Raw genomic sequence first — 20622 nt, 5'->3', positions numbered from 1 at the left:
TTAACAATTATATAAAAACACATGGATATGAAATGTAGATAGAAGAATGTGGATATTTCGAAAAATACGTGAAAAAAAAGACATAGATATGGATAAATGGAAATAATGTGGAAATTATCTTATATAGATGTTATAATAGCTATCATTTCATGAATTTGTATTTTAGTGTGGACAAGTTATAATAGATTATAGTTTTTTTAAAATATGTTAATTTCATATCCATATATATTAATTAAATTTTAGTATTAATTTAGTGGACAACTTTTCTGTGGATGTATGTTTCGTAGACAAAAATGGCGTGGATATGTTCGTGGTGGATAGGTTCATGTCCATGGTGGTACGTTTCTATGTACATTTGTTTTGGATATTTGATATCTTATGATTTTAATGAGTTTTACCATTTATTTTTACTTTAAATAGATCTATGTTTTTCAACACCGTTCAAATATATCATTTTATGATAGATTTAGAGGTCTTTCGTGTATTTTTTTTTATATTTGACATGGTTTAGAATGTACAATTATAAATTTGGGACGAAATCAAGAAGATATTTATGAACACTAAGAAGTTTGGGGTCAAAAATGAAAATGTACAAAAGATGGAGGACCGGATGTGCAAATGATGTATAGTTCACCATTGTTGATCTAGATTTCAATCTTTGACCGTCGAGAGACGACAAGTCTGTTACGATGCAACGGAGACGGCAGCCATGAGTTGAGAGCACAACACAGAGGAGGAGCTGAGCACCGCCTCCACTGTTTATCCACCGCCATCTCCACCACGGCCTCCACTACCACCACTTCATATGGGAATGAGCCTTGTTCATAGTAATGTTGCGACCATCAAGCTCCTGTCCGTTCTCCCTTCAATAGCATCATTCAAAGGATTTTTCATTCTTCATAGACTTCTCATCAAGTTTTTTGGCGATTTTTGTTCATCAAAAATAATTTTTCTTTGATGGTTCATGACAAAAGATAGCAAAAAAAAGTTTGATTTTTTAAGCTTTGTCGTTTTACATTTTAAAAGTGAAAAACATAAATCAAATAAAAAAATAGATATCTAGTTTGGAAAATAACAAAGAGTTAGTTGTGGGTGTCTAATGTTGATATTACAAACACAAAGTATTCATTGGTGTAAGTAATAAGAAAAGTATCTTACGCTATAGAACAATTTCCAAGTTTTTATTACATTCTAAGTTAGTTATCACTACTGACGTAGTTTTTTATGACTAAAACCAAATCATCGTTAACTAGACGCTCTTTATCTAACTAAGTGGTCCTACAATTTTCTAAAATTTATTACTTTTCTTCTCTTTCTCTAGAGTAGACAAACATAATTTTTAAATAAAAGAGCTTCTTCTTCACGTCTCACTCTTTGATCTCTCGATCTCAGGTCATCAATACCGCAACTCCTCTTCGCCGTGTTTCCTGGTCATCCGCTGTGACTGGCGGTGAACCTCAGTCGAGCTCAGTCGCGAAACTGTCAGTTCGTCTTCTCCTTCAAAATTTTTTTTAATTGGAATTTCTATTTATTATAAGTTTTAAATCAAATAAAAACTATTAAAAATTATATAAAGATATGACAAAAGATTATTGACAAAAAATAGAATTCACAAAAAAAAAATTAAACAGGCTAAACTGGTACTATCAACATAAATGGACTCAACGTTAAACAAGTTTAAACGGATAACAGGTCTAAACGGAGTTGACATTAAACAGATTTAAACGGACAGGATCTAAACGGGCCCTGGTAGCCCATATTAACTCCCTGAATCCCAATGTCCCACGTGGCAATTCGGACCAAAATTTAACAGACGAGCTGTGGTTTTTAGAATTTAAAAGAGGACGCGGTTGTAAAGCCCAAACAGTAAACGACACGTAGTGTAATTTCGAGGATGAGGCCAAAATAGAGAGAGATGTCAGGCTCAATTTTGATATCGCCGGCGATTAGGAGGAGGAGCGTTTCCGTGGCAATGAAGGTGGCCGTCATCGGAAGCGGAAGTAGAGATTCCTCTCCTCTCACTTAATTAGTTTCCTTCCTTTTTGTGATTAGTATCCAGTTTTGTCGGATGAGCAGTATCAGGAGCAGTGTGCGCATCGACTCTGGCCAGGAATGGAGTCTCCGTCACTATCTTCGACTCCGGTCGTGGCCCCGGTGGCCGCACGTCTCAGAGAAGGTTCCTTTGCCTGCCTTGCTTGAATCTCTAGATGGTTGGTTTGTTTATTTGGTGAAAGGGTTGCAGGGAGGTTGGGGAAGATGGGAAGGAGCTGACGTTCGACCATGGAGCTCCGTTTTTCTCTGTGACCAACTCTGATGCAATGGCCCTTGTTCACGAGTGGGAGTCCAGAGGTTTTGTTTCTCAGTGGAAACAAGTTTTTGGGAGTTTCGATTGTGCCTCCAACAAGTTTCTTGGCATCATGCAACAGGTTTTGTTATCAATCTGCCTTTTGTCTCATTCATCTTTGAGTTTTGAGTTTTTTTTTTCCTTAAAAAAATAGGAAGGGGATGCCAACAACAACAACAAGTATGTGGGTGTTCCAGGCATGAACTCTATATCAAAGGCCTTGTGCAACCAGTCCGGTTCGTTTCCTAGCTTTTCTAGTCTGTGGGATTCAGCTCGCTCGCTCTTAAACATTTATATCCGTCATCGTAGGTGTTGAATCTATGTTTGGAACTGGTATTGCCAAGCTGGAGTGGTTAGAGGAAGAGATACCATGGCTGTTGACAGATTCTAAAGGACAAAACCTGGGTCGTTTTGATGGAGTGGTTGCATCTGATAAAAACATTGCTTCTCCAAGGTTTACTCAACTAACCGGACTCCCTCCTCCTCTTGGTATAACTTGAACCTACTCTCTCTCTCTCACTCCTCCTACTCTTACCGTTTATCACATTTATCTCTATTTGCTTCCTTCACACAGACTTGAATCTTGTCCCCGAGTTGGCCACTAAGCTGCAAGATATTCCTGTTTTGCCATGCTTTTCTCTTATGCTAGCTTTTAAAGAACCATTGTCTTTGGTAAGATGTCTTCCTGCTGTTCAGCGTGTTACTAATGTTGGTTGATACACCAATCCAATCTTCTAGCCAAAGTGTTTGAATTCATCTGGCTGATTTCTTCGTTTGCGTTTCTTGATTTTAGATACCAGCGAAAGGCTTATCTTTCAAGAATTCTGAGATTTTGAGCTGGGCTCACTGTGATAGCACTAAGCCAGGGCGGTCCACTGATAGGTAAGTAACAGCTGACTTCGCTAACCAAAACATAAGTGTGGAGTTAAAGTATATGAGCAGTTTAGTTGCACCCAAATTTTATAAGTTTGGTTCAGCATTCTAAAATCTTTATATACTTTTTTTTATAGTGAAAGATGGATACTGCATTCAACTCCAGGCTATGCCAGCAGTGTTATTGCCAAAACCGGCCTCCAAAAGCTATCGAGCGAAACACTTGACAAAATATCTGAAGAGATGTTCAAAGAGTTTCAGTGCTCAGGGCTTGTTAGTTCTCTCCCCTTTTTCATGAAAGCCCACAGATGGTAGGCCTGACTGACTGACTGACTCTAATTAATTTGTAACTTTTTGATATCTCTTGTTAGCTTATTAGATCTGTTGTCTATCTATCTATAAGGGGAAGTGCGTTCCCAGCCAAAAGCATAGCCGTAGAGGAGAGGTGCCTCTGGGATAGAAACAGGAACCTAGCAATCTGTGGAGATTTCTGTGTCAGTCCAAACGTCCAAGGTGCCATACTCAGTGGCTTAGCTGCAGCGTCAAAGCTTTTGCAGGCTTCCAGCTGCTTATAGGTACCCCCTACTCAGTGTACCTCAAAACAGAGTTAACTATATATATATATTTATTCTTATTATAAGTATTCTACTTGAATCATGTAATAGTTTTAATAACAGTCTTCCTCGTAAACTCTATCCGCCGATGAAGCAGACATATTATGTGATCTTCCTAAATTTCTACTTTGTTTCTTGATGAAGTGACAGCAAGCGCACGTATATTATATATATGGAAATGCCATTTGGAGTACTTGTCAATGGTTTCGAATTTTCGATTAGCAACATCTATGAAAGTAAGAAACACATAGTAACTTGGCATATTACTACCTAGGCTACTTACGAAATTGAGTGTTGTGCAAGTAATCTTCTTGTAAAGATATGGGTTTTGCCTGTGAGATAGATATGGGTAAATAAACGATGGGGGAGGTTGACGCTCTTCCTTTTTGCTAGTGTTGAGATCTCTTCAAGTGCATTGTTCCCCTCTTCTCACATCGCATCTGCTTCTCTGTTGTAATATATATTCATTCAATCAGCCCATTGAGTATGTCAAAAAACTCTTGTATTTCTCTACAAAGAGCATCCTCTGGCTCTGTTCCCTCTCTAAGGCTAGCGTCTTGCTCGTGCTTGTCTGCAAACTCCTGACTTGTGAATTCAGGTTCTCCTGTTCTCTTTTGCAAGTTTCAAGCAGTTGCTTCATCGCCATAAACTCCTCAGAGGCCTTGAAACGCATGTTATCATCATGTTCAGTTTTAAGAGTTTCTATTTGGAGCTTTTGCCTTGTCTTATCTTTTCTCGTTTTAAAGACAAAAATAGTGTCTTGAGTTGGGAATTAGGAGAGAAAAATTGCCATATTTATGGTTTATGGAAAAAATAAAATAGTAGAGTACCAAAAACCAGATGGCAAAATAGAGAAACCAAATTTCAGTTTTATAGTAAACCGGAATGAAAAGCAACTCAAATCAAATCTTGAATAGCAGACCGGAGAGCGCGGTTTGGGACAAGGTTGCGATGAGGAAGCTGGAGATTTGTCATGGGTGACGTTTCGTGACCTGTGCTAAACCATTTCTTAATAGCTTCTGCTTCGTATGTAAATCCATCCGCAGCAAAGTGTGGATCTTTCATCACCTCCTGCAAAAGCAAAACATATTATTATATCATGTCTACGAGATTGAGTGTTGTGCAAGTAATCATCTTACAAAGAAAAGAGCTTACTTGTGTGATAGGGCAGTAAAACGAGGGCGGTGGTTGACGCTCTTCCAAATGCTTTCTTGTGAGCTCTTGTACTGTTTGGAGAGCACTATCCCTCTCTTCTCGCATTGCATCTGCTTCTTGGTTGTATGCTTCTAGTAGTCCTTTGACTATCTCAAGCTCTTCTTTTTGTCTAGAAAGAGAATCCTCCGTTTCTTTCCTAACGCTCAACTCTTGGTCGTATTTGTCCTGCCAAGTTCTGACCTGCGAGGTCAGGTTCTCTTGTTCTGTCTTACAAATTTCAAACACTTGCGTCATCGCCTCCAACTCATTCCTTTCTTTATCAAGTGAAACTTCTGATTCTTTCCTGAGAATCAGCTCGTCCGTGTAGTTGCTCTCGAGCTCCTCAGCTTTCAACCGCAAGTTATTGTGTTCGTTCTCGAGAGTTTCCAGTCGAAGCCTTACCTTGGCAATGCTCTCCCTTTCTATTGCAAGCGCACATTCTGTTTCTTTCCGAAGCTTTGACTCATTTTGGTACTTTTGCTCCAAACCTTGAGCATGTAAATGCAATTTACATTTGTCTTCCTTGTAAGATTCGAGTAGCCGTTTCATTAAATCTCGTTCTCCTTCATTTCTAGCAAGTGCATCTTCTGCTTCCTTCCTAAGCGTGACTTGTTCATTGTAACTGCTCTCCAGCTCTACAGCCTGTAAATCAAGCGAGATAATCACGGCCGCACAAAATGCGCATTTGGATGGAGGTAATGGTGGTATAAAGTGTTACCCGTGAATTTTGCAGTAGCTGCTTGAAATTTTCATCACAAAATTTAAAGTCAGCTAGAACTCCAACAAAGGACAGAAAACAATTCATAGAATCCGTGTTCCTCTCAGGTGGGAAGATGGGATTCATGAGCACCTAACAAGTAATGTACAAAAAGTCTTAAATATGATTTTCTTCTTTAAGTTGCTCAGTTAATTGGCAGATTTAAAGAGGCAAATTAAGTTAACCTGAATAATACTTTGGCGAGTAGTTTTGGAGAGCATCCTATTCTTGAAAATTTCAGCCAAGAGACGCACGGTCTTGATAAATCTCCAACAGTCAGATTCGTCAACGTAAACAAGTGGTGCATGCCTATCAGTTTCAGGAGATGAGTGTTCAAGTTCCATTCGGCATTTACACAAGAAGAGCCTCTCGAAAGTGGTAATCTCGCCGTGACAGTCAGCTGATGGGAAAGGGGGAAGAGATTGAAAAAGATGGACTGATAGACGAGCGAATAAGACATTGGCAGTACTGTCCACCATCGCCATATCTAAAATGAAACACACTAGAGACTGTACACATATCATATGTACTAAAGCATTAGATATTTAGATACAAAAGAAACAAAAAAAACTCTGGAATTATATGTTGCATGGAGATGTACAAATATATATATAAAAAAAGGCCACGCACCTTGATAACGAAAGCAGAGGGGGACGCTCTTATAATGGTCTGGACGATCTCATCCTTTATCTTGTCAAAGTTCCGTTCAGTCAACCAGTTGAGCAAACTAGATCCAACCGTTAAGTATATTATTATTATATCTAGAGATTTTACCCACAAAGGAAGCAGAAGAATGAAATGGAAAGGTGAGGCAGTGTAATTACCTCCTTGCTTTTTCTATAACTCGTTTCTCCTCGTTGGAATTCCCTACAACTCCATACGAAGTCTGAGAGTTCATCTTCGACATACAATCAAATGCAGATAAAGTTTTAGAATCGATGAAAAGAAATAAGAAGAAAAAGGATGATGTGATCAGTAACGAGAACTAATTACATGGGCCAAACTCCTGCGAGCTTCCATATGCATAAAAGATGCTAAACTTAGTTCTTCTTCTTCTGAAACTCTTGTTGACTTCACAGTTCACACTCTCCTTTGAACTTCCCGAGCCTCTTCTTGAGAAGGTAAAACAAAATTAAACTCATAAGAGCAACGTCGTTTGAACTTCATCATCGTAGTCTGCACCTACGAAGGAATGACGTGTCTATTTTCTTCATTTACCTCGGCCCAAAATAAGGAGGTTAGGCCTATTATTATTGGGTTCTTTAAATAAGATAACTATGATGATGTAAATGTAAGAACTACCACACAAATGTAAGGCAAACGGCACACTAAAGAATATATCTACGAAGATATGTGTATTACTAGTATTTTTTTTAAGTGAACTTACAAGTATGAACTTCAACAAGATCAAGACACCTTTGACTTGTTGCTCTAGCCTCATACGTCCTAAGGTCGAATACAAAACCTCTAGAATCTCTCCCCTTAGCCCTTAGTGCTTTCACTCGTTTACAAGCTTATGAAACCCACTCCTATGCTAAGAATACAATTTTGGTGACAACCCTAATACATAGGTAGTATAGACTATATATACACAATAATCAAGTCGGCTAACCTAGCATATCTACCCAATATTTACTACCTACCCAAATATAGTAAGTTCCCTAAAACTCATAGAAAATCTTTAAGGAACTTTCCATCGTGAGATATCCCTTCTCCAAGGTGAATCTCTTCATGCTTGCCCTCCAAAATGTCTTTGCATTAACTCTAACTTGGCCAGCACTCCTTTCTTCAAGTCTCGATCTCCACTTGATCTTGTTCATCCGCATGTACACTCATTGTCGTAGACTATGCTCCATTCGTTGTTGTACTTGCGTCTGTATCAGAACGTCCACCTGATCTTTGCATCTTCAGAAGAGATTGTCCTCCGTTTAACTGCTTCGAGAGACGACAACTCTAACGCCACGCGACAAACAGTGGTGGACACATCACAAAATTTAAATGTTGTCAACAATTGGGCTTTAGCTCAGAATGAAAATCATTTGAAGAAAAAATCAGTAATAAAGCAGCATATTATGGAATCGAACCCTAGCTAGGTGGATCTGAAGAGAAGAATGTTAACCAAATGTACAAAATTTCATATCTTTATATATAAAATAGGCTTTGTTTCTCTCCCAGGGTGTCCACCTCAGCTGCCAGCTAGGAAATTCGAGCAAGGAGATGGCGCCACGTGTCCAGGTAAGTGATGTTCTGCGTTTCATTAACTCTCGGCGTGATGGGCTTCGATCTGATTAATAACTTCACTATTGATGGGCTTTGCTACATTACTTAAAACTGATTGAAATCAGTTTGTTAGGCCTAACATAATTTGATCTTTGGGCTTTGTCTGTAGGTTAATACGGTAGTCGTCTTCTTCTCCAAAAATGTCGACGAGGAACGAAGGGCAGAGCCGCCGCAGTCACATATGCAGTTCAGGCTACGGCCAAGGAAGATTCGTATATTACTATGAACCCCAGTCAAGTTCAGTTGGATGGCATTGTATTTGTCTGTTGGATTTGATTTCTTAAACTCTTGATTGAATTTCTGAACCGTTATGGAAGTTTTATGGAAGTCGGTTGGATTCTTGCATCCGCATTGACGATCACATTAACACCAAATTCCCACTACTCACACGATCTATCATTCAATGAATCCCCTCATTGAATCCTTCGCTTGAATCCTCCACTATAAATATGTTAGTTTCCTATCCAATCTCTCATCACTTCATTCTTTCTCAATCACTTTCTTTTTTACTTTTCCAGTGACTGTGATAGTAACCTCTGCGCTATTACTTGCCGATTGGAGGCCGATCGTTTTAGCTCCACCAGCGAAGTGCGTCTCCTCAGATTCTAGGAGGTTCTTCCTCTCTTTTTGATCATCTCTCTACAAGCTATATGATTGTCCATTGTAGTCAGTTTCTTTGAACTTTGATCTTCAATTGTGATATTACTTGACCTTTCTGAACGATCTTTGTGGATTCCTATTGTAATTTTGATCTCAGCTTAATTCTGAGAAGAGCCCATTTCAACAGACATATGCTGCTCAGGTAAGTTCATATCTCTTTTAGATGTTATGTATGTTGAAAGAAAGTATATCTTACATTTAGTGTATATCTCTCCTCACTCATTGTTTCTGATTGTTTTAGTTAGGGAACGCATGAAAATCCAAGGTTCTGTCTATGCCCACCGTCTGATAATCTCTACAAGGAAGGTTCAATGTGCTCGGTGAGTGGGTTTGACGTTACCGGAGCAACCACAACTTCAAGCTCTCTGATTCTACAACGTCCATAAGCGTCTCAAATTGATCCAATAAATAAGGCGATGTTCTGGTTCCATAATCGTGACCTAGCTCTGCAAACACCAACACCTACCTCCCTTATTTAACTCTCAACCAGGTAAGCTCAAAGTTTTCCATTCTTAGTGATCTGTTTCCAGAGCTTTAACTGATATATAATTCCATGCTGAATCTGTACCAATTATGATGAGGTCTCTGGACCAAATTATATTCCTGAATGCTTGAGCTTACATCTCAAAACTCTTCAACGGATATGCTATTTAGAATTACATGAGGGAAAGAAGTTGCGGTTTACACTCTGTAAAACGCTTTCGGTTAATGAACACTACATTGTCTCTACATTCAGCTGGCGAAGAGATGATGATGACGAGAAGTTAAAAACTTGACTTTTGGGAACTAAGAAAAATGCATTCTAGATTTGAAATTTTAAGATGAGCTGAGATTCTTATACGAATCTGAAATTTCATTATAATGTATTAGACTTTTTCCCGTCTTATTATTTTTGATTCATAAAATGGTGGAACGACATAATAATTCTGGGATTAAGAAATTTTAGTAATCAGATTTTTTTTATATGATAATATTTTTAAACCACATTTTACAAGATTTCAACAAGAAAAACCACGGAAAGAAACAATAAAACTATGTGAGTTTGTTTTTCAAACCGAAAGGTTGTGTTTGACAGGTGACAGAAGAAAACAATATAAATCTTGCTTGAATTGCATCTTTAAGAGTCCCATCATTATGTTAACCAAGCCTCCCTATCTTCTGCAAACCGATTCAAAGCCTTTGGTGTTACAGCTTCCAGGAAACCAACATTTACATTCAGTTTATACAATCAAATCTCTTACTTAGCTACACTAAACTCTGAAGAAGAAATTTAATATGTCCCAAAGAGTTGGTCATAAGATTTCTCCTCTTGACGTACATCTTATACATTTTTGAATGTTTATTATTTAGTAAATGTTTCGTTCAATTTATTTTAAAAATTTTATTTGCAAGTGAAACACCAAAGAATAACGATACTTCCATCTACCGTTTACTTTGAAACAAAAATAAAACTTTTAGTATTTAAATATAAGTCTCCTGAGTGTTTGAGCTTATAGTACTTGGATATTTAAATTGTTTTTCTTGCTGGTCTTCAAATTTTTAAGAAATTATATAGTTGAAGTTTCCTCGCACTACAAGGATGAAAATAACATTTAAATCGCACAAGTCAAACATAGTTGATAATACTACACAATTTCAATAAAATATTTCCTTCAGCGAACTATCTCATTGTTTGTTTCCTTAGTAGTTCGGTTGATCATTTTAATTGATAATATTACACAATTTCAATTAAAAATACCAAGTGTTTCAAAAAAAAAGGTCACTCATGGTGATCATTTTTTTTGTCAACAATTCATGGCGATCTTAATCATAAAAATACCGAAGTCTTATTTATTTCGAGAAAGATATGGAGGCTTCGAAGGTCCTTAATAAAGTTGTAAATAAACCTTCTGTCCTTTATCCGCCGGGAACAAAAAAAACTCATTCTGTGGAAAGCAAATAAGACTATGAAATTCAACCAGTTACTTAATATCTTCAATCATTTAGCTACAACATATGTTAGGTGTTAGCGTACATAACTAATAAAATATAATATTAGTATATTAAAAACAAAATCCACTCATCAACCAATTGTTATTTGATAATATGAACAATACAACTTCAGGTTATTAAACAACATATCTCAACTTCAAAGAGCTACTTTCCCCATCACATAATCTCATTAGTCCATAGTTAGTGCCACCATCATGGGAGAATTATCAAAAATCAAAGTCACGATAAAAATAAACAAATTAACTAATATCCCGCCCGTAGGGCGGGCCGATCCTAGTTTATTATAGAAAAAACAGATAAAACTAAATTTTAACATGTGTCAGCTGACTCATTAATACTCGACGTGGGTTTGCCTCTAGCGACATAGATTATCAACTTGTATTTTATCTATAGGTTTTGTCTAGTTAAAAAATCTAAGCCTTGCGAGAATATAACTGACTTGGGTGTGGGGGTGGGGGAAGGGGAGATTGTGTTGTATTCTCTCTGGTGGATTTAAGGGCTTAGTGACATGTTAAAAGTCCTTCTAACTGCATTATCTTTTTGTTTTTGCCATTCCTCTTTTGCTATTGGATTGATCTCCTAAATTTTTTTAGGATCATATTACTAGTAACCGTAATTGTCAGTTAGCTTAAATATGTCTTGGTTGGAAATGGCTTAAGAAGTCCAAATGACAAATGTCATACCATTAACATTTGAGTTGGTTTTACAAAAGTAAAACATAGTTGAGTAATTATAGTAGTATTATATTTTTTTTCTTGAAATCTTTTTAGAGGTTCTGACTTCTGACCAATAATGTTACTCTTATAGTTTAAAAAAGAGAAGAGTAAATAAAATGTACACAATTGGGGCCTCTTATTAGTATTGGGCCTTTAAAAGCTGGGAGGGAGAGATAGAAAGAAAGAAAGATAGAGAGAAGAAGAGAGGCAGAGAATAGGAGTCTGTTAAAATGGCGAGAGCAGCTTGTAGCAGCGTCGTCACGGCTCTGTCTTTGCTACCGTGCAAGTCTCACCATCTCTTGAGAAACCAGTTCAGCTTCTCCGGAAAATCAAACAAGTTCGTGGGAGTTTTGACTCTGGAGAAGCGATGCTTTTCTTCCACAGTAAGCATGAGCCTCAAAGCCGGAATCGTTGGCCTTCCAAATGTCGGGAAGTCCACTCTCTTTAACGCCGTCGTAAGTCATTTTTTCTTTTGGTTATGAGCTTCTTCTTTATCTCTCTGAGGCATTTCGTCGAACACCTTGCGTTTGTGAAAAAATGTCTTTTTTTTCAATAAAGGTTGAGAATGGAAAGGCGCAAGCAGCTAATTTCCCCTTCTGCACCATTGAGCCGAATGTTGGTATAGTGGCAGTTCCTGATTCTCGTCTTCAAGTGCTCTCTAAGCTCAGCAACTCTCAGAAAGTGGTCCCTGCTTCCATTGAGTTCGTGGACATTGCTGGTCTTGTCAAGGGTGCCAGTCAAGGCGAGGTGTGGTCATTATTCTCTTGTATCTGATCTGATTACAACAAGTCACTCACAAGCTTGAAGATTGATTGATTGGTTTTGTATGTAGGGATTAGGGAACAAGTTCTTGTCTCACATCCGTGAAGTGGATTCCATCCTCCAGGTGGTCCGCTGTTTTGAGGACAACGACATTGTTCATGTCAATGGCAAAGTTGATCCCACCTCTGACATTGATGTCATCAATCTCGAGCTTATCTTCTGCGACTTGGACCAGATTGGTAAAAGACTCGACAGACTTAACAAAGGCAAGCCTAAGGATTCCCAGTCCAAAGTCAAGGAGGAAGCCGAAAAATCTGCTCTGCAAAGAATTCAGGAAGCCTTCTGGACGGGAAACCTGCACGCTCTGTTGCGTTAAATGACATCGAGAAGGACTCTGTCAAGCATCTCTGCTTGCTTACCATGAAGCCTATGATCTATGTCGCTAATGTTGCTGAAACCGATCTTGCCGACCCTGACAAGAATACTTTTCTTGAACAAGTTAAGGCTCTTTCTTCGGATTTGCAGTCTGGTCATGTCGTTGTTTCTGCTCAGGTCAGGAATCATACATCTTTCCTATGCGCTGAGGGCAAGATTTTACTTGAACAAATCTTCCTTACTCTCATTGAAAGCAGGTTGAGTCTGAGTTAACCGAGCTTCCTCTTGAGGAGCGGACAGAATATTTGAACTCGCTAGGTGTCAGCGAGAGTGGCCTTGGGAACCTTATCAGGGCCACATACAGTCTGCTCGGTTTGCAGACCTACTTCACTTCTGGTGAAAAGGTGAGATATGTTCACATACACAGTATTAGTTTGAAACATTGCCTCTAAAATATCCATTCTCCTATGGCAGGAAACAAGAGCATGGACGATACACGCAGGTTAGTTGGGTTCTCAACATGCATTGTTTTCTGGGGATGCGGAAGTAATTTGGTACAAAACATTTGTTGATACAGGCATGACTGCACCACAAGCTGCTGGTGTCATTCACTCTGACTTTGAGAAGGGTTTTATTAGAGCTGAGACTGTAAGCATTTTTTATTTCCTCTTACTGATTGATTCTCTTGTACAGTTGTAGCCGGACATCATTTCAATTGTCACTTGTTCTTGTTTTTGTTTTCAGGTTGCATATGAAGATTTTGTCTCTGCTGGCTCTCTTGCCGCAGCAAGAGATAAAGGACTTGTGAGTTTCTTCCCCCTATCCTTAAAATTGAGCTCAATATGTATCATATGAGATTCTCTTCGCCTACTCGGGAGTTTTCTTGAGAATTATTTGTTTTTTTCTTTTGGTGCAGTTGAGATCAGAGGGTAAAGAGTACATTGTTAAAGAAGGAGATGTGATGCTTTTCCGCTTCAACGTATAACAGAACCCTGAGATCTCAGTCGCTTTGTTCACAGTTTGTGTTTCTGCACCTCCTCTTTTATAGCATCGAAGGTTTCATTGCTCTTGGTTTCAGTGGATATTTTTCTTTCATTTTTACACTCGGAGAAAGTAATTTGTTATGAAGACAGAAGATGAGAGATGTTTCTGGAAATTTTATGCAATATTCATGTGAATTGACACAAATCATATCCCCTTTATTATATGAATCTCTTATTTAGGTTCTTTTTCGGGGGTATTTTTGCTGATATATTTTTGACAGAAACATATGGATGAAATTGTGTTAACTGCCTTTTTTTCGGCCTGACAAAAACTACACAAAACGAGTAAAACAAAGTATGAATGCATAAGAATGTAATCATAATACAAGCATTAAACATAATAGAGAAGACTCGGTATGGAATCAGAAACCATGAGAATTTTCTTAGAAGACGGGCCAAAATGTGATATCAAGAGTAGCAAGTGAGACAAGAGTAGCAAGTGAGACAAGAGAGGTGCTGCTGCTGCTTATAGCTTGTCCCGAAATCAGATATCAAGAGTACGAATGTTGAGGAAGATGAAGATCGATGAAGAAAGAAAGAGGGAGAGAAAAGTTTGTTATGAAATTGTAACTTCCCGTTTGCTCACGATTGATGGGTTATCCACGTCCGTTCTCTTGGTCTGATGGGTCATTTATGCCCGTTCTTTTGATCTGTGGACCTCATCCGTTTGTTCCAACGGTCGGTGTATTAATTTCTAAAGATCCGAAAGTCTTCTTTTTCTTTTACTGATCCTGCAATCAATAACTATCCGACGCAATCACCATCCAACTTTTTTCCGTGCTTTGACCTCACTCACACGATATTGCAAATCACTTTCCAATAGGTCACTCATTCTTTCACTACTGCAACCCAAGCACGCTTAATTTTGAAGTTCTAAACGGATGTATGAACGAAAAGATAAATCAACTTTAATGACATAAGTAACCAAATTAATTCTCCTTTTTCATATATCACAACTTGGGATGTTACATAAATATTCATCTCAACATTAACTGTAACTATATAGTAAAGTCAGCTTTATATAAAAGTGTTAATCTAGTTAACTTAAGCTTAACCACCATCTAACCACACTAACGTATACACTGAGTTAACAACACATGAATTACACGTGATACCAAAATAGTAAACAAACAACAACAAAAAAAAGGCAAAAGAGAGGTCAAACGTGAGAGATGTCAATCCAAGTCCCACATTGGATAGTTAGACAAAGAGTGTCTAATATATAAAGAGATGTCTAATTCTAATAGTACGAGGTCTTTTGGGAAGGAAACCAAAAGTAAATCCATGCGGGCTAGCCTCTAAGGTCCAAAGTGAACAATATCGTACTAATAAGATAAGATAGAGTTGGACACGGGATTTCGCAATCCCAACAATTGGTATCAGGGCCAGGTTGACAAGAAATCTGCAAGAAAACCAAAATACCTTTCGAGTAGGAACGAGACCCTTCAAGGTGGAAAGAGAGGTTCGGCAGAGATTAGTCAGAAGATCCTGGAATTGTGGGAAGAGCATCCTCAAAGCAACTCAAAGTAACCTTGCGACTAAGGGTGTCGAATGTCGAAGATGCGACAAGGCACCGAGATGATTCGCTAGAGGAAAAGGGCACAAGGTGTGTGGTCCTTAGCTTGAGGGGGAGAATGAGAGATGTCAATCCAAGTCTCACATTGGATAATTAGACAAGGAGTGTCTAATATATAAAGAGATGTCCAACTCTAATAGTACGAAGCCTTTTGGGAAGGAAACCAAAAATAAATTCATGCGGACCAGCCTCTAAGGCCCAAAGTGGACAATATCGTACTAATAAGATAAGATAATGTTGGACACGGGATTTCGCAATCCCAACAAAACGTGACCAAGAGTAGCAAGTGAGACAAGAGAGGTGCTGCTGCTGCTTATAGCTTGTCCCGAAAACAGATATCAAGAGTACAAATGTTGAGGAAGATGAAAATCGATGAAGAAGGAAAGAGGGAGAGAAAAGTTTGTTATGAAATTGTAACTTCCCGTCTGCTCACTGTTAATGGGGTAATTCACGCTCGTTCTCTTGGTCTGATGGGTCATCCACGCCCATTCTTTTGGTCTGTGGACCTTATCCGTTTGTTCCAACGGTCGGTGCTTAATTTTCAAAGATCCGAAAGTCTTGTTTTACTGACCCTGCAATCACCACCCGACGCAATCACCATCCAATTTTTTTCCGTGCTTTGGCCTCACTTACACGATATCACAAATCACGTCCTGATATGTCACATATTCTTTCACTACTCTAGTCCAAACACGCTTAACTATGAAGTTCTAAACGGGTGTATAAACGAAAAGATAAACCAGCTTTGGTGACATAGGTAGCCAAATCAATTCTCTTAAACTTTTCATATATCACAACTTGGGATGTTACATAAATATTCATCTCAACATTAACTGTAACTATATAGTAAAGTCAGCTTTATAAAAAAGTGTTAATCTACCTAACTTAAGCTTAACCACCATCTAACCACACTAACGTATACACTGAGTTAACAACACATGAATTACATGTGATACACTCCCTCAAGCCTTCAATCCGGTTCAGGTGGAGGAGTTTAAAGGTTTGACATAGACATCCTGTCAAGAAGAGAGTGAAATGGTCCAGAATGAAGTGGCTGACTTTAAGGAAATTTTCTCGTAAAAGACTTACAAAACCAGAAAAAATTTAAAGAGATTATATCAGTAAAAATGCATACTGATTTTTTTTGTTTGGTCATAAAAAGTTAGTTGTAATTTCACTAGCATTTTAAGTCATTTTAGACAATTTTCCCTTAACTCATTTATATTAAAAATTGATAAGAATAAAATTTGACTAATGCAAGACATGTTTAAAAATGCCATTACTCCTGTTTCATTTTTAATTTTTTAAAAATAAAGAAGAATTTCATGTTTACCACTTTCAATTGGTACAATTCATGTTTACCACCACTAAAGAGACATTTTCAAAAATACCTTATTAAAAGATTCTTATACCTTTATTCTATATATATAATAAATAATTATTTAAATAAATATTTTTTATGTTTTTGAATTTATACTTTTTCAAATTCGAACTTTTTTTATAAATGTTTTTTTAAAATTCTTTTATGAATATTTTTTCAAATTCTTTTTTTTAATAGAAAATTATTTTTGAAACTATTTTTTAAAATTTTTAATTTTTTTGAATTTTTAAGTATTATTTATATATTTATTAGAACCTAAATTTTATAATCCAAAACCCTACCATATCCTTCAATTCTAAACCATAAGTCTAGATTAGTTAACGTTAGAGTTATAAATTTTATCCTTAATTACAAGTGAATGTAAAAGTGGTTAATGTAAACATGAAAAATGGTACTATGAATGTAATATTTTTGGCAATTTCACAAAAAAAAAAATATATGAATAATTTCAATTTGATTATTATATAGTTATATTTATGTAAAATTTTACTTAGAATATTAAAAACACGAATAAAAATTTAAATGAACGTATGTTATTCGATAAAAAAAATTATAAATAAACGCAATGCATATTAAACTTAAGATGGTCACTTTATTAAAAAAATGTGTTTTGAAATTGTTGATCAAAATCAAATTTTCTTTTAATAAAATAACTAGATTTTTATCCGCGCAACCGCGCGGTTGTTTGTTTTCATTTTTCTACTCACAAATTATTGTTTTAGAACATCATCATATACTTAAATGTTTATATAACTATTTCAAATACAATAATTTTATAATTTATATGTTATAATTAATTAATTGTTTAAAACTGTATGTATTTGTCACTTCTTATGATATATTTATCTTATTGTAATTGCATTTAATTATTAAGCAATTAATACATTCATGAGAAAAAATATTTGAAAATTATTTTGTATTTAATTTATGCTAATTCTGAGTCGTCTTTCAAAGTTGTATTTCTTTTTACTAATTTTTTAAGCTTATTTATTTTAGATAATATATTATTGTATATACAAAAGTCTAAGATATGTCAATTTTTAGACATGTATTATATAGTTTTCTAATTTTAAGCCGCTCTATCATCATATTATATTTTAAAATAAATAGTTTATATTTATGAAAGTAAATTTTATAAATTTATCAGTTGAATATACTATTATCATATTTATTTTTCATTTTATCAACGATAACTTAAAATATATTTATTTTATCAGTTGAATACATTAAGTTATTGTTAAAATATTTTTACATAGATTTATTAGAATTTTTAAAATATAATATATATAAATATATATTATATTTAAAATGAAAATATATTATGATTAAATTAGTTACAAAGATTTCATATTATTAATTTTAAAGAAATACATGTTAATTTTTATACATGTATTATATTGTTTGCTAATGTTAACCCATCTTTCCCACATATTATATTTTATTTTTGAACATAAATATTTATACTTACGAAAATAAAATATATAAATTTAATATAATTTTATTATATGTAGCTTAATATAATAATTTATTTTAATATGATTGATTATGATTATATAATAGATAAAATATTCTAAAGTTTTTTATTCTCCATTTTATAAACGATAATTGAATATATTTATGTATAATAATATTTCAAACTAATTTTGAAATTAGTGAAAATATTTAAATGTAATTTCAAAAATGAAGATCTTGTAAAAATCGTTTAAAACAGATTTGTTAGAGTTTTAAAATAAATATATATATATATTTAAAATAAAAAGATATCAAAAGATATTATGATTAAAGTATTTTAAAGATTTTATGTATTATTAGTCTTAATAAAATATATTTGATAAGATTTCTAAGTGATGGTCCAAATTAAAAAAAAAATCACAAATAAAAGAAATTATAACTTCTATTTTAATATATAAGATATTTATTTTGTCCGTAATATTAACGTATGTTTTTTTTTCTTTTTTGGTCAAAAAATATTAACCTATGTCTAATTGTGTGTGATATACGGTTCATGTAAATAGTAATCAAATTTCAAATAAGTAGAAAGTACAAACCTTTTTCATTCATCATGTTGAGAAATCTCAGAGGTAGATTTCATCCCTTCTGGAGCAACGCCACCACCAAGGTGCGATACTCCACTTGTTCAGCGGATGATTCACACGAACAATCCTCCTATGTTCCTCTCACTGATCACCCGAACTTACCCGAATCTCCTAACGTCTCCGTCTCTCGAGACACCAGAGATTACATCTCCGCGATCCTTACCTGCAAAAACGTGTCAGAGGTTGGGAAAATCCACGCGCGAGCAATCGTCAATGGCTTCTTACAAGACCTTACCGTCGCAAATAAGCTCCTTTACATATACTCTCAATTCAGAGCCATAGCTGATGCAGAGACTCTGTTCGATGAAATGAGCGTTAAGGATCCCGTCTCCTGGAGCGTGATGGTTGGTGGGTTTGCGAAAACTAACGATTTCGTCAACAGTTTGCGAGTTTTCAGGGAGATTCTTCGATCAAGTTTGAATCTTGATAACTACACGTTGCCTATAATGATTAGGGTTTGCAGAGAGAAGAGAGATGTTGTGGTAGGTAGATTGATTCATAAAGTAGCGTTGAAGTCTGGCATGGATTTGGACTGTTATGTTTGTGCTGCGCTTGTTGATATGTACGCGAAATGTGGAGAGATTGATGATGCATGTAAGCTGTTCGATGAAATGCCTAAGAGAGACCTTGTGACTTGGACCGTGATGATTGGTGCGTGTGCTGATTCAGGGAAGCCTGATGAATCGTGGGTTTTGTTCGAAAGGATGAGGAATGAAGGGATTGTCCCTGATAGAGCTGCTGTTGTCACCATCGTTAACGCGTGTGCTAAGCTTGGAGCTTTGCACAAGGCGGTGATACTTCATGATTACATCCGCTTGATGAATTTTCCTGTTGGTGTGGTTCTTGGAACAGCTTTGATTGATATGCATGCGAAATGTGGGAACCTTGATGCTGCGAGAGAGATGTTTGATTCGATGAAGGACAGAAATGTTATCTCGTGGAGTGCGATGATTGCAGCGTACGGGTATCACGGGAAAGCAACTAAGGCTCTTGAGCTTTTTGATGTGATGGTTGGAGATGGAAGGTTACCTCCTAACGAGATCACTTTTATTTCTCTGCTTAATGCTTGCAGCCACGCAGGGTTTGTCAAAGAGGGTCTCGAGATTTTTGATTTGATGACAAAGTACGGCGTTAGGCCAAACGTGAAACACTATACTTGTATGATCGATCTCTTGGGTCGAGCTGGTAGGCTCACTGAGGCTAGTGAGATGATTGAAACCATGTCTATTCAAAAAGATGAAACTTTATGGGGTTCCTTTCTCGGAGCTTGCAGGATCCATAAGAATGTAGAAATGGCAGAGAAGGCTGCTATGTTCTTGCTTGAGCTACAGCCACAAAACCCAGGTCACTACATTTTACTCTCTAACATTTATGCAAACGACGGTAAGTGGGAGGAGGTTGCTAAAGTTAGGAACTTGATGAACCAACGAGGTTTAAAGAAAGTCCCCGGTTATACTTGGATTGAAGCTAATAACAGAACACATAGGTTCAAGGTTGGGGACAGGACTCATCCTAAGTCTAAAGAGATATATGATGCTCTCAGGGACTTGACTGAGAAGCTTGAAGAGGCGGGTTTTGTCCCTGATACAAACTTTGTGTTGCATGATGTCGATGAAGAGGTTAAAGTCGGGATGTTATCTTTACATAGCGAAAAGCTAGCGTTAGCGTTTGGTTTGATTGCGACTCCTGAAGGTAGTCTCTTAAGAATCACGAAGAATCTCAGGGTATGTGGTGACTGCCATAGCTTTTTCAAGTTTGCATCATTGGTTACAAAGCGAGAGATTATTGTAAGAGATGCAAATCGGTTTCATTGCTTCAAAGAAGGTTCTTTCTCATGTGGAGACTATTGGTAACTTCAACTTGGTCCTTCTTGTAACAAGGTTAGTTAAATCTAGACACCATGGTTAAATCCAGATGAAATTCTATTTGATATATCTCGAATATTATCTACTACTTTTT

At 36.4% G+C, this 20622-nt stretch overlaps 3 protein-coding genes and 1 pseudogene across 3 annotated transcripts; 3 read left to right on the top strand and 1 right to left on the bottom strand.

The window, feature by feature from the left end:
• The first annotated feature begins 1792 nt into the window (after nt 1-1792).
• Nucleotides 1793-3974, top strand: LOC125601986 (renalase-like). Its single transcript, XM_048773924.1, has 9 exons — nt 1793-2000; nt 2077-2176; nt 2243-2426; nt 2499-2580; nt 2654-2833; nt 2919-3016; nt 3138-3226; nt 3355-3528; nt 3621-3974. Exons 1-9 carry the CDS (start codon nt 1916-1918, stop codon nt 3790-3792), a joined length of 1164 nt encoding a protein of 387 aa, XP_048629881.1. The 5' UTR covers nt 1793-1915; the 3' UTR covers nt 3793-3974.
• A 101-nt stretch (nt 3975-4075) lies between these two features.
• LOC106372881 (putative U-box domain-containing protein 58) lies at nt 4076-7515 on the bottom strand. Its single transcript, XM_048773923.1, has 6 exons — nt 6607-7515; nt 6413-6509; nt 5968-6291; nt 5744-5875; nt 4987-5667; nt 4076-4902 (listed from the first exon to the last, which is right to left on the bottom strand). The coding sequence occupies exons 1-6, from the start codon at nt 6687-6689 to the stop codon at nt 4729-4731; spliced, it is 1491 nt and encodes a 496-aa protein (XP_048629880.1). The 5' UTR covers nt 6690-7515; the 3' UTR covers nt 4076-4728.
• Nucleotides 7516-11593: 4078 nt separating this feature from the next.
• On the top strand, nt 11594-13796 carry LOC106412163 (annotated as a pseudogene).
• A 4833-nt stretch (nt 13797-18629) lies between these two features.
• LOC106412071 (pentatricopeptide repeat-containing protein At2g33760) lies at nt 18630-20516 on the top strand. Its single transcript, XM_013852992.2, has one exon. The coding sequence runs from the start codon at nt 18630-18632 to the stop codon at nt 20514-20516; it is 1887 nt and encodes a 628-aa protein (XP_013708446.1).
• Nucleotides 20517-20622: the final 106 nt, after the last annotated feature.

Source organism: Brassica napus, unplaced genomic scaffold (genome assembly GCF_020379485.1).
Source record: "Brassica napus cultivar Da-Ae unplaced genomic scaffold, Da-Ae ScsIHWf_270;HRSCAF=446, whole genome shotgun sequence".
In the NCBI taxonomy this organism is placed as follows: Eukaryota; Viridiplantae; Streptophyta; class Magnoliopsida; order Brassicales; family Brassicaceae; genus Brassica; species Brassica napus.
This window is presented reverse-complemented; position numbering and strand designations above follow the sequence as displayed.

Bases quoted from the DNA above. Each gene is read 5' to 3' on its own strand.
- LOC125601986 (XM_048773924.1), top strand. From the start codon at position 1,916: ATGTCAGGCTCAATTTTGATATCGCCGGCGATTAGGAGGAGGAGCGTT. The intron at 3,017-3,137 runs GTAAGATGTCTT...TCTTGATTTTAG, and splicing joins TTAAAGAACCATTGTCTTTG to ATACCAGCGAAAGGCTTATC. The intron at 3,227-3,354 runs GTAAGTAACAGC...TTTTTTTTATAG, and splicing joins CCAGGGCGGTCCACTGATAG to TGAAAGATGGATACTGCATT.
- LOC106372881 (XM_048773923.1), bottom strand. From the start codon at position 6,689: ATGTCGAAGATGAACTCTCAGACTTCGTATGGAGTTGTAGGGAATTCC. The intron at 6,292-6,412 runs GTGCGTGGCCTT...ATATGTGTACAG, and splicing joins CCTCTGCTTTCGTTATCAAG to TCTCTAGTGTGTTTCATTTT. The intron at 5,668-5,743 runs GTAACACTTTAT...CTTGATTTACAG, and splicing joins AGCTACTGCAAAATTCACGG to GCTGTAGAGCTGGAGAGCAG.
- LOC106412071 (XM_013852992.2), top strand. From the start codon at position 18,630: ATGTTGAGAAATCTCAGAGGTAGATTTCATCCCTTCTGGAGCAACGCC.